The sequence below is a fragment of the Trichechus manatus genome, unplaced genomic scaffold (genome assembly GCF_000243295.1).
Source record: "Trichechus manatus latirostris isolate Lorelei unplaced genomic scaffold, TriManLat1.0 scaffold00089, whole genome shotgun sequence".
In the NCBI taxonomy this organism is placed as follows: domain Eukaryota; kingdom Metazoa; phylum Chordata; class Mammalia; order Sirenia; family Trichechidae; genus Trichechus; species Trichechus manatus.
The window spans coordinates 9839783-9853617 of record NW_004444025.1 but is presented as its reverse complement, the minus strand read 5'-3'; the positions used below and the strand labels follow the sequence as shown (position 1 = coordinate 9853617).

Here is a 13835-nt window from a genome sequence, read left to right as displayed (position 1 = left end):
AGCTGAGTCTGTTGCATGCCCAAAACAAATTAGAAGGTAATACATTGAGCTATTAATCATGTTTGATATCAAACCACTGATAAACTGAATTTTAAACAAATTAACTAAAACACTATTTGTTTTAAAGTAGTATATATCCACAGTATGAATCAATATTTAGAAAGATTAACATTTTTCTGGCTGCCATTTAAGCTGCGGTAGAATATAGATTTATCAGATTCATTTCAAATTTATATGTGGCTAAACGACAGTAAGAAAAACTCAACCGAGTCCCATTACATGCACTGTTCAGATGTGACCCTACCATAAAGCAGGCAGGAAACAGGATGAGGGAATGAATTTGGATCATGTAAGCAAACACTGACAGTGGGCGTCGTAGAACAGGCTTGCTGTGGCCAAGTACAGCTATAGGGGACTTCTTTGCTGCCACCTGGATGGCAACATTCTTTGCCTTTTAAATATGTAACATTTGATATACATTGTACGGCCATTTGTGAGAACTGTAAGGAATATTTCAATCCTCTCACACTTTGTGTACTTGGCCTGGGTTGGAATCCCAAATCTGCGACTGTATGACTCGGGAAAGCTGTGCGTCTCGGGTACTTCATCCTTGAAACAGGATGAGAGCTGGGCCACCTGCCGGGTGTGTCGTGATCACCTCGCTGTAGCAGAATGGATATCCCACTCAAAATTTGGTTCAGATGTTGAGATTGATGACGTCACACGTGCATATGAAAAGGTTTATTGCTTACATAATGGGGCCTTTTGGGGAGAGCCGCTCAGAAAAATCTTGCGAGCAGGGAAACGAGACTAGCTGGTATCATTGTGGTTAGGGGATAGGCCTGAGGGCCCCCCACCCAGGGCTAGGGCTTGGGTGGTTTGAACTCCCAGCCAAGACCAAAGGAGGGGCCCCAGGGCTTTCTTATTAGTTGTCCAGATAACCTCCCCAAAGGGGAAGGGAGCGTGGTGGGCTTGGAATGTGTCAGCAAACATCAGAAAACAGAGTGAGACTCTTTACTGTAGGGTGGTTTTGAGGATTAAATGAGTTTATAGACATCAAGGCCTTAGAACTGTGCCTGATAGATGGTAAATATTAGCTGATTTGTGTTTGTTTTTGTTATCAATCCTTCATAAATGTCAGATTTGCCATCTCCTTTCTCTGACTTGAAAATTCCTTTACATCCTGTGAAAGTGCCAGTCTAGTGTCTCCTCCCTGGGAGACGTCCAGCTCCCAATCCAGGCGGTAGTGATAGTCCTCTCTTCTACGGTACCCCTTATCTATGATAGAATTAAGATTTATAATTTATCCCCCGAAATAAACTATTTTATATGCACCGAACCTAAAATAGGCTGCAGACCATCATCACCACTCAAATGCTGTTTATGAAATTATTTGATAAATAAAAAGTCAGTTTTTACAAGTAAATTTGGGTAAACACTAGCAGATAGGCTATAACTCTGAGGAAATTTATGAATTGGGATCAAATTTGTTGTTCTTGTCAACCTTCACAAATCTCTGTGTCTTCCCGGGAAGCTTCAGCAAAAAGATGCATTCATGCTCAGCATTGCTAGGAATGTTAGACAAACGCAAATTTTATTTAACAAACATTTGTTTAATATCTGCAAAATGCTCTGCAGGGTTACAAAAATGGCTGAGACACAATCTCTACACCCAAAGCAATATTCTAACCATACATATGTGTATATATATACATATATACACACGTACACATACATGGAAACGTACACACACATACATACATATACATGGATATGTACACACACACATACACATACATGGATAGGTACACACACATATACACATACATGGATAGGTACACACACACACATACATATACATGGATATGTACACACATACACATACATGGATACGTACACACACATATAAATGGATATGTACATGCTTAGACATACATGGATACATACACACATCATACATATACATGGATACGTACACACACATACACATACATGGATACACACATACATGGACATACACACACACAAGAAAATAATAAAAGACAGTTGGGAAAGGGACAGCAGCACTTATGACATCAAAGCCCATTATTTCTTACCGATGGGTAATCCCGTAGTCCTCTATTCTAACAAATACAAAAATTTCCACAATTTTACACTAATGTAAACCTCATGAGAGGAGGAATCTTAGCTATTTTGTTCCCCAGCACCGAAAACAGCGCCTAATTCATTGTGATGGTTTGATAATTAGCTCTTAAATGAAAAGAATCTACTAATAACTGTATTACCCTGAGCAAATCAGCTCAGTTCTCTGGGCCCCAGTTTCTTCGTGTAGAAAATGAGGGAGTATAATTGGCTCTTTCTCAAAGTCTTCCTGTGCTCTAACGTTCCTGATCTCTGCGATTCCACTTGGTCCACGTGGGCACTTTTCCCCCAACTGGTGATACAAAGCTAGCATCGTTTTAGGCACAAAGAGCGGCCACATATCTGTGTAGATCCCCCTCGAGCTGTGGAGATTCACGGACCGGCGAGTAAGGGCAGTGCACGCAGAAGACAGGAAAGTGAGCAGTGGGGTATGGGGGAAAACGTAGATGGCTTTGGTGATTCCAAGATGTCTAGGCAAGGGCTTAAATCTATAGGGAAAAGGATTATGAAATGTAATCAAATTATTCCTCTTCTTTTCTTTATGAAATCAGTCCATAAATAATTAAGCAACCCCATGGAAACAGCACTGTGGACTTTGCTGATTGAACGTGTGCCTGAAACAGTAATAAAATGGTTCCTCTTCCAAGGTGTGTTGTTGTTGTTGTGTGCTGTGGAGCTGATTCCAACTCATAGCGACCCAACAGGACAGAGTATCACTGTCCCATAGGGTTCCTAGGCTGTAATCCTTACAGGAGTAAATTGCAGGTCTTTTCTCCCAGGGAGCAGCTGGTGGGTTCGAATCGCTGACCTTTTGGTTAGCAATCAAATGCTTGGGGTCACGGAGTCCGAATCGACTCCATGGCACACAAAAACAGCAACACTAATTACATCTTTAAATAATCTGTGTTCTCATATCACAATATTAATCAATCAAGTTTGGGTTTTTTTTTTTTTGTTGTTGTTGCTTTTTTTTGGCGGGGTGGATGGATTATTTTAACTCCTGTGAAAAAGTATTAGAGATTACACCACCTCTCTAAAATGTTTCTCTGACTTCTTCTTCCCTTAGGGAAGTAATTCTCAAACTTCAACACGCACTGAAGTCATGTGGTGGTGGGGGTGGGGGAGGATTATTTAGAATGCAGATCCCTAGCCCCCGCCCCCAGATATTCTGTTTTTACGGATCTGGGACAGAACCTAGGAATTTGCAATTTTAACTGCTACCTCAGTGATTCCAATACAGGTGGGCTAAGGACCACATGTTGTACCTCCACTCAGGACCAAACCCAAAACAGCAAACCCACTGCCGTCCAGTCCATTCCAACCCACAGTGACCCTATAGGACAGAGCAGAACTGCCCTTCGGGTTTCCAAGGCTGTAATCTTTATGGAAGCAGACTGCCACATCTTTCTCCCACGGAACGGCCAGTGGGTTAAAACCACTGACATTTTGGTTACCCGCCGAGCACTTTAATCACCATGCCACCAGGGCTCCTCCACTCAGGACAGACCAGTAAAATAGGCATTTTTTTTTCCATTTTTTTCTCTTTTTTCCTAGCAAATCAGTTTCATATGTGATATCATTCCACCCTCTAGTGGATGGTTTTACCCAGCACAGATTTTCCTGTGTTGTAAATACCTTGTTCAAAACTTTTAGGAAATTCTCTCTTTTATGAATTCCTTGAAAGGAAGCAATGGAAGACCAGGAAAAGGTTTATAAGAAACATTATTTTGGTAACATAACATCAAATTCATATATATTTGCAGTATACTTTTAATATGTAATATACATATATTTTGGAGCCCTGGTGGCACAGTAGTTAAAAGCTTGGCTGCTAACCAAAAGGTCGGCAGTTCAAATCCACCAGCTGCTCCTTGGAAACCCTATGGGGCAGTTCTACTTTGCCTATAAAGTAGAGAGAGAAATTTTTAATCCTGATAAAGTCAACTGAATAAAATATAATCTGTCTTATATAAATATTTCACCAACTTTGGATTTAATGGCCACAATATTTTTAGAATACTGATGTCTGTAAAGTTAATGTTCTTGTACACCGTTTTTCTAATAAACTCTTCCCAGCACATCAGAACAACTTGGATCATCCTGTTTGCTCTCTTCTGGGCATCCTTTTAGCACCTAGTGGTTGACGCTTCAAACTTGCTCAGAGGCTCTGTGGGAGAAAGACCTGGCAATCTGCTTCCATAAAGATTACAGCCAAGAAAACTCTATGGGGCAGTTCTATGAGTCAGAGTTGACTTGACGGTACCCAACAACAATAACAGCCCTTCTGATGCCTGTTCAGGGAGGCCCATAAGACCCACAGCTTTTTTAAGATCTCCAAAGTCTGAAATGTCTATTCTTGTACTTTGTGGCTTGTATTTATCTGCAAATTGGTGCTTACTGACGCTAACAAGGACTATCAATTACTTCAAGGGCCACAAACTCAAATGCCAATTGGTGCCAGACAGGTTTGGAAGCAATAAAATCGGAATGCTCCTTAGAAGCAAGGATGGCGAGACTTGGTCTTGCTTACTTTGGACACATCATCAGGAAAGACCAATCACTAGTAAAGGATATCATGTTGGGTAGAGGGTCAGCAAAAATGAGAGAAACCTTCACTAAGATGGATTGACACAATAGCCTCGAAAACAAGCTCAAGCTTATCAAGATCATGGAGATGGCACAGGACTGGGCTACATTTCATTCTGTCAAATGTAAGGTCACCGTGAATCAAAGCCAACTCAACGGCAGCTAACTACTACTACTTCTGCCAGGCAGGCACTGTAGATGAACCAAGTAGGGTGTAAATAAGAGAGAGTCAGGGGAGTGCAGGCAAACTGAGAGTATGTTACATTTAAAGGAATTCAAAGAATGATCTTTTTTTTAAAGCCCACTATGGGCCAGATAAATCATCTGTGTGCCATTAAAGTCCATGGATAGCCAGTTAGTGACCCCTGGTTAACTTGACAGCTTGCTATGTGCTATGTATTTATGTACCTCATATCATATATTCCTAACAGCAACCCAACACAAGAGATAGCATCATTTTCTCAATTTTACCAATGAGGAAACTAGGGCTTAAGGAGGCTGGGTTACTTGCCTCAAGTCAGATGGTTGCAATGGAACTCTAATCCAGGTCTGCTTGTGCAGAGTCTTTGAGTTCTCAGTCACTTCGATGCACTACCTTTCTGATCAGGTGGCTTCTTGACTGTTGGATCTGACTATTGCATCATGCTCATCCCTTCACCCAGCACGGCAGGCTCCAGCTCCCACCCAGATCTTCTTTCTCCAGTCACTGTTCTTTCCAACATCTCCTCTGTTCTCTTGGCATCTGGCTCTGCTAGCGTCTTTGCACTTGAACAATTTCTTGTCTGGTAGTTGATGCGGTCTCTGCAACAGTCCTGTGCCTCATGCCTCCACTAGCACCACCAAGTCACAATCTCAGTGACTTACTCCTCACATCATACTCTGATGTGACAAGCAAGTCAATACAAATTTTCTAAAATATCCTTTCTCAAAAGGTTTGGCAATTATTAAATAGTAAGGATGTACAGCTGTAGGCAGTGATGCCTCTGAGTGGCAGGGGTCCTTTCTGGGGACCTTCACCAGAGAAACCACTTTATATCTGCCCCTCATCTCCTTCTCCTCCCTCTCTTACTTCCTTTTTTTTCTCACTCTTAGGGTACTAATGGAGCCCAGAAGTCTTGATATTGACCTGTGCATTCAAAAAGTCACTGAAAGTTATAAAAATTTTAGTTGCTAGGTAACATACCCATAATTTTTGTTCTAATTAACTGATAGAATGCCAAAGGCCGGTACTTATACTTAATCCAAAACTGAAAAGCAGGAGTGGCGTGCAATAGAGATAACAACCAGAATGGCCTGAGTAAGCAGCAATCAGAATGAGGCTGACTGCAGACGGCCGGCCTGGCCGTCCATGCAGTGCACATTGGCCGAGTCTCAGGTCTGCACAATAACCAGGAGCGACATAGGAATGAAAGCTGAGCCTTAAAGGAATGTTAGCTGTACCTCAGTCACTTACTGACCTTATAACTTCAGTGAACATCTTCACCTCTCTTTATACCCCTACTTGTCAATCCTAAAACATAAAACATATATACACACACACACACACACACATATATATATATACTTTCTTGAGGATGTTATAAGGAGGAAATATGGTCAGGACACTAGATTCCAATCCAGAATTCTCTGTTTTAGCTAAAAGACTTTAGTAAGATCCCAGTGTAAGCCTTAGCAATTCCCTGTGCAAAAAAAAGAAAAAACAGTTGAGAACATCTGATTGTTTAAGGTTCCTTCCTATCATAATGAGGTGTGATTTGGTATTAAGAGTGGGATGAGATGGTTGTGATTATTTGTTGAGAAAGGGTTCGGGCAGTTCTGGGTTGCTGTGTTAACTAAGGGAGAAGAACATGGCCATTCTGAACAAACTGAGAGACCAATGAAAATGGCCCCTTAAGGGCAGCAGAGAAATAAAGACACTAACATTTAATAAAGTTTGAAATTAAGTTAGCTAAGGAGATTCACAAGGCTATGCTAAGCACTTTAAAGTTGATTTAACAGAGTCTTTCTTCTCTTGTATTTGTGACATGAGCTTCTTAGCTTTCTCTATTTTACCTTACACGTCTGACCTCCCTGTGTGCGCAAAGATACGGAAATATTTTATTAAAACGTGGAGGGAATGACAAGATAAATCACATCTAGAGTAAGAAGCTGTGATTGCCCAGGATCTGGGCCCAGCAATGGCAGAAGGAGAAACAAGGGTGTGATATGAGGGGGAGCTCACACTGAAGGCAGAAAAGATGAGGGAGAGAGACAGGAAGAGACTTGGGAGAGAGTGGTGTCAGGGACACCAACCAGAAAGAGTCAAAAGGAAGGTCATGACCACCAGTGTCTATTAAGACAGATAAGCATGGTAAGATTAGGACTAAATGTGATTGGTTAATCAAATATGAAGTCATTGTTGATCTCAGCAGAGTATCAGGCACATGGTAGAGGCAGAAATCAGAACGAAGTGGGTCTCAGGACAAAGGAGGACACTATCAAGCAGAGATCATCAGTTTGGAAATGAAAAGAATGAAACTGGGCTACCACTGGGGCATCTCTGGGTGAAGCAAATGGTTCATGTCCACTGCTAGCTAAAGGCTGGTGTTCAAACCCACCCAGAGTCACCTTGAAAGAAAGGTCTGTTGATCTGCTTCTGAAAGGTGACCGCCTTGAAAGCCCTATGGAGCAGTCCTACTCTGCGCACACTAGGTCACCACGAGTCAGCATCAAGTCAACAGCAGCCAAAAAGAACAGTCACTGGGGCGGGAGACGGGAGGTAGATGGATGTTTTGAGAAAAAAAAATACACGGAAGAAACTGAAGTGTATTAGAAAGTTGAAGGGAAGAAGCTACGGAGAGAGAAAGGATAAATATAAAGGAGCAATTGGAGATAAATGATAAATCTCTATTTCCAAGGAGAAATGAAGGGCTGGACTCCAGGGGACAGGTGGACTGTTAGCTTTGGTCAGGACAGGAAACAAAGAAAGACATAGGAAGGGGCTTTAGACAGGTGAGTTTTATAGTGGGGAAGTAAGAAGTCAGGGGACCTTATAGCTACACACACACACACACACACACACACACACACACACACAGTGCTGTCGTTATGCTGGAAGCTTGCCAGTCTGGCAGGGCAGAGAAGGAAGAAGGACGGAGTCCCTGAGTGGTGCAGTTAATACACTCAGTGCTAACCAAAAGGTTGGAGGGTCAAGTCCAACCAGAGGCAAGTCGGGAGAAAGGCCTGGCCATCTACTTCAGAAAAATCAGACATTGAAAACCCTGTGGAGTACCGTTCTACTCTGACACGGCGTCTTCATGAGTCAGAGTCGACTTGACAGCAACTGGTACTGGCCGTTCCAAGGATTGCTGTAAACACCGTAAAGGACCGTGAATCCTTGGCTAGTATCTCTACATGGTCTGGTCTCACAATTCTTGAGAAGAGCGAACATTAAGGGTCATCCAATGCAGAAACCCATTAATCCACTTTTGAGGAGAATCGGCTAGTTCTCTTATCTGTTCTCAGGTAGCTTCTCGGGTTTTATAATCACTAAAATGGTCAGAATAGCAGCCCTGGGGCATATTTGGGAGCTTTCCAGTCAGGATACCTTCCACCTTCCACGTTCCTCAAAGAAAACGTAATGATAAACAACACACTCACAGCATGCTTTCAGTTTATTTGGAACATTTGATTCCCTATGACCTTTCGTATAATCTGTCACCCAAATGTTATTAAGGCTTAACATAACATTTTGAATTGGATTTCTGGATTAAAAAAATGAAAAATAACTGAGTCGTGTATTACAAACTGTGATTTTTTTTTCAATCTTAGCAAAAAAGAAGCTATCATTGTGTAGTCTTTTAAATGATTCAACTTAGTATGTGCACAGTAACTCATCCACTCACCCTTCTCATTGTTCAGATTAGTTAACAAAAACAGACTGAATTTCCCTGCTGTGAGACACAGCATTCAGGAAAATCTACCTGTATTTATAAAATAGACTGGGGGCTTTAGCCAACTTAATTCTGCATGAACAAATCCCAATTCATCCCTTCTTCATCCTTCAGTGATATTATCAACATGATGCATTAATCTAGCAGGTAAGAACAACCAAAGTCAAAATGGATATGGCGCTGCAAATTTCCAGTTATGACAGTCGTCAATGTTTACTGAATTCTTACTAAGTGCCTGGCACTGTTCTGGACTTACACACATTAACTCTCTCAAACCTTCTCCTGTAAAGTAGGTACTATCCTTATCACCATTCCACAGACCAGGAAACTGAAGGGCAGAGAATTAAAGGGACTCACTCAAGGCCACATAGTAATTTGTGGCTGTCTTAGTCATCTAGTGCTGCTGTAACAGAAATAGCCACAGGTGGATGGCTTTAACAAAGAGAAGTTTATTTTCTCACAGTCTAGTAGGCTAGAAGTCCAAATTCAGGGCGTCAGCTCCAGGGGGAGGCTTTCTGTCTGTGTCAGCTCTGGAGGAAGGTCCTTGTCATCAATCTTCCCCTGGACTAGGAGCTCCTCCGCACAGGAACTGCAGGTCCACAGGACGCACTTTGTTCCAGCACTGCTTTCTTGGTGGTATGAGGTCCCCATGTCTCTCTGCTCACTTCTCTCTTTTATGTCTCAAAAGAGATTGGCTTAAAACACTATCTAATCTTATAGATCTCATCAATATAACTGCCACTAATCCATCTTATTACATCATAGTGATAGGATTTCCAACACGTAGGGAAATCACATCAGATAGCAAAACGATAGACAATCATACAATACTGGAAATTATGACCTAGCCAAGCTGACAGATATTTTTGGGGAACACAGTTCAATCCATGACAGTGGCAGAGACAGAATTTGAGCTCAGATCCCTCATGCCTACCAAGTCCTGTGTGCTCTGCCGCCTTGGACCAGGGACAGAGTAAACTGCCAAACTGTGTAGTTGAGTCCTCGGTGATGGATTCAGTACATGCCTGGCTGTATCTGCTGGGAACCGTCTCCCAGGGGATTCTGTTAGACAACCGCAGCTGGAAACCACTTCTAACTATAAAGGACTCCCAGCAGTGAAGAATTGTTATGATTTTCCCCTCCACGTTCAGGTAGTGCCCATTCCTCACTCGTTCTGCAAAAGGAGACTCAAACCGAGGCGCAGCAAAGGAAAATGGTCTCACCATTGATTTCAGGTTTCCAAGTATTCCTCCTCCTTGTGGGAAAATTGATAAGCCGTTTTTCAGTAAGACTGCCAATTTTGTGCAGTGTTATCTTTACCCTAGCCTGGGTATCAAAGATAACATATTAGTGACTATTTCCCCCAACTCTACATCAGCATGTGCTCAAACAGCCCCAAGATGATAGCTGCTAATTGAATATTTATATTTCAACCAGAGACATTGTGGGTTCTTTTGGAAACATGGCCCATTTCCTCATCGTTTATGCTCATAATTTCTTTGTATGTAGGTCCTAAACCCTGCACCAGGAAACCGTTTTCTCTTATTCTACTACGAAGGGGAGAGAAGAACCACACTCAGCCCAAAATACCCAATGGCCCTTCACACTGGACTATACATAAAAGATGCCAAATATTTTGATGCTTGGTGGACCAAAATGGAAGAGAACTAGTGGGGGCAAGAGTGTCCAGGAGATTACAATAGATTCACAGAGCTTTTACGGAGTTAACGTCTGTGGTTATGACCCTGTGAGACAGCGTGGAGTCCACGCCCTTGGTAATTTGTAGTTCTGTTGAGGGGCAAGTTTGCATCAAGCACGCTTTCTGACCCGTGTCCCAGAGTGAGCGCTTTACTCAATCAGTGACATCAGCCAACTGCTGGGCGTCTGCATCTCAACGTGGCCTTCTTGTTTCCTACTAGTCAGTCATCAAGCTGGCAGTAAATTTTACTGAACGTCTGACGAGATTGCATTTTTCTCCTGGTGTTCTTTAACACATTTTAAGAGGCATATTTATGAACTTGGGGATTCAATAAAGTCTCAAGAGACAAATGTTTAACAATTGTTGTTTGGTTTTCTCCCAAAGTATTTGAAATTGGAACTAACACGATACAAGCTTTTCACGTCAGCTAATTTGAAAAGTCACAAAAAAAAGTAACAGTTTGATTCTGTGACTGATAAGCTAACTCCAAACTACTTGATTTTATTTCAGAAAAATTCCCTGATTCGTGATTTTTCACTCACCCTGAAATAATTCCATATCACAGCAAATAACCAGGCTGGTTTGTTGAGTCCCTTCCCTGGAAAGTTCCCCATGGGGAGTAACAAGTGCTGCTGCTACAATATGCCCCACTGAGGCCACCAGAGCACCCTGCCAAGTGTGCTTATTGGGCTGGTGGTTCTCAAACTGGCATCACCCAGGGCTTTGCTGAAACACAGTCTCCTGGGCCCCACTCCCAGAGGTGCTGATTCAGTAAGTTTAGGCTGGGACCCAAAATACTGCATTTACCGGGGTAATGCCGCTACTGCTGCTGGGGAGCGCTCTGAGAACCACTGCCCCAGATCATTGAACCCTTTATAAATTTCCCCAGTATGGAAGCCGCAGAACTTTTGCCACGTTTCCTTACTATCCTCCAGCACAGTACAGTTTACTAAGGCGCGTAGATAATGTAATGCACTTCGGGCTTGCTATTGCAGGTGTTATTTTCACTCACATGCAGTCAAACCCCACCCTAATACGAGAAGTGGAGAAAGACATGGCAGGCTGCTCTCATAAAGATGTACAGCCTTGGAAACCCTGTGGGGCATTTCTGCTCGGTCCTATAGGGTGGATATGTGTAGGAATCGACTCAAGGGCAGTGGGTTTGCTTTTGGTTTTGATATAGTATGATAAGTAAGGTCAGAAATGTTTAAATAGTTAAAATTTTGCTTTACATTTATGCCGGGTGAATGAAATGACCAGAATGACCGGAACTGCTCAGCTGGCTGGCTGGGAACTCCCCGTTCCGGCTGTGCCTTAATAAACTGTCTCGGTGCTGGCTACTGGTTTGGGCCTCCTGCCCCCTGGTGGCGGCGGTTTGCGCTCTCATTATACACATTTGCTGATAATTCTGGGTCCTGTGAAAAGCTGGAACATGTACCCAGAAAGACGAGGAAATGGATTTGGTAGTCTTTGCCACATGTATTTCTTTAAATATTGTACAAATAAACTGCCTTTGTCTTCACTGGTACAAAGATTTTTAAAAACATTCAAGATATTTTTCAAATTATATTTTAGGATAGAATACAAATGCCAATAATTTAAATCAGAACACCTGATACTGTACTACATGGTTTGATTGAGCTAGAAAAAAATGGAAAACTTCACAGAAACAATGTTTGAATCCATTTATACTGCAATTCAGAAATCTTTTCAGAAAAATTAACTGTATATTTCTACGTGAATAACAGTTATGTTCGATTCTTTTTATTGTTTGGGGTTTTCAGCAAAGGATCAAAGGCCAAGAACAATAAAACAAGGACCACAGACTCAGGGATTGTAATGCCAAGGCCAGGTGCATGACCACCTATGCAGGAGGTGCTAAGATTTGGAGAAGCTGGTTTTGCCCACCTCAGCTTATCTCTATTTTGAAATTGTAAAAGAAAACTTACATGCTGATTGGGGAGGACAGGGCGGGTTGACAGTGTAAAGGGTGGTGATAGGTTTGGTGGTGTGCAGGGGTGCCTCCCTCTCCCGGTCCCTTGGGGAAGGAAAAGGGAGCTGCCTCCTTGCAGTTTCAGCCAGCTTCACCGTGAGCACGGGAGACAGGTGCCCCCTAAAGACTGAGGGACTTGAGGTCTGAAAAATCTAAAGTGGAAAGGCAGTAGATGTTGCTGCCCAGCTGGTGACAAGGCAAAAGTGCGTTGCTCCCCCGGCAGAGAGCTGCCCCTCGTCAATGACAGGGCTTTGCATTTTCTGAGCACCCCGGGGAAAGACGCCAACACACAGTCATCTCAGAGCTGGAGCTTAAGAATTTACATCTCTAGCAAGCTCCCAGGTAATGCCGAAGCTGCTGGTCAGAGGACCCTCCTTTGAGAAGTGCTGCCTTAGACCACCTCTGCGAGAAACGTGGTCCCCCCAGGCCTTCTCTCTAACAGCCACCGACAGGTGCAATAGTGGCTGTTGACAACTACACACCCAAACGTCCTGTAGCCTGTGGGTTTGACCTACATCAGAGTTGCTGTTTATAGACACCTAGCTCCTCCACATACTGGTTCTAAGCGGAACATCGTTTTATAAAATGGGCAGAAGAGAACAAACATCATAGGTATTTGTACAGACTTGCTGTTGTTAGGTGTCCTCGCGTTGGCTCTGAGTCAATGGCGACCTTGTTTATAACAGAACCAAACGTTGCGGGGTCATTATCATGTTCCAATCCATTGTGGCAGCTATTTCGTAGGGATCACTGCTTTCTGTGACGGGCATTGAATTTTTCCGTGACAGCTTTGTTCAGATGCGAGGTGCGATCAAGAGTTAAGGCTTCTCTCCTTGCTTCTCCGTTGGTTCCTCACTGTGGGGCCTTTTGCAAAGTTTAGTCACGTTTTGTACACACAGCTGAAAATGCAAGGATAGCAATGAACAATGTGTAAAACCGTTGATTGCTGCTGTTGCGTGTACTGAACAGTGTCTGCAATAACTCGATCGCTCCGAAGGGGGCACTGTTGTACTACATTTACTTGTGTGCCGGCTACTGCATTTCTGAATGGTCCCTGTAAGGATACGTAAAAGAAAGTGCAGAAGTTTGATGATGCCTTACCCTTCACTTCTTACGCTCTTACTGATATGTGGAGGCGACACCTTCGAAGCTTCTGTTGTCTGGAGCTAGACGGAGTCTTTAAAATGGTTTGATGCGTCGCCTTTCGGACCCAGAGATACACGTGTTCCAGCTATTGCATCTAATTGTGCCTTAGATTTAAGAAAGCCAGTTGCCATTGAGTAGATTCTGACTCATGGCAACCCCATGTGTGTCAGAGCAGAACTGTGCTCCACAGAATTTTCAACGGCTGATTTTTCTGAAGTAGATCGCCAGGTCTTTCTTCCGAGGCACTGCTAGATGGACTCAAACCGCCAACCTTTTGGTCAGCAGTCTGGCACGTTAACCGTTTGCACCATCCAGGTGCTTCCTAGATTTAGGAGGT

General features: G+C 42.9%; 1 protein-coding gene across 3 annotated transcripts in view; it reads left to right on the top strand.

The window, feature by feature from the left end:
* MARCHF1 (membrane associated ring-CH-type finger 1) overlaps positions 1-13835 on the top strand; it is a 116898-nt gene that overhangs the window by 72930 nt on the left and 30133 nt on the right. Inside the window, exon 2 of one of the 3 annotated variants that reach the window (XM_023736622.1) lies at positions 10170-10309. The exons of the other annotated variants lie outside the window; for them this stretch is intronic. Coding sequence (XP_023592390.1) covers positions 10170-10176 — 7 coding nt within the window. The 3' untranslated portion in view covers positions 10177-10309. Of the gene's footprint in view, positions 1-10169; positions 10310-13835 lie in introns of those variants that run through there. 3 annotated transcript variants of the gene reach the window in all.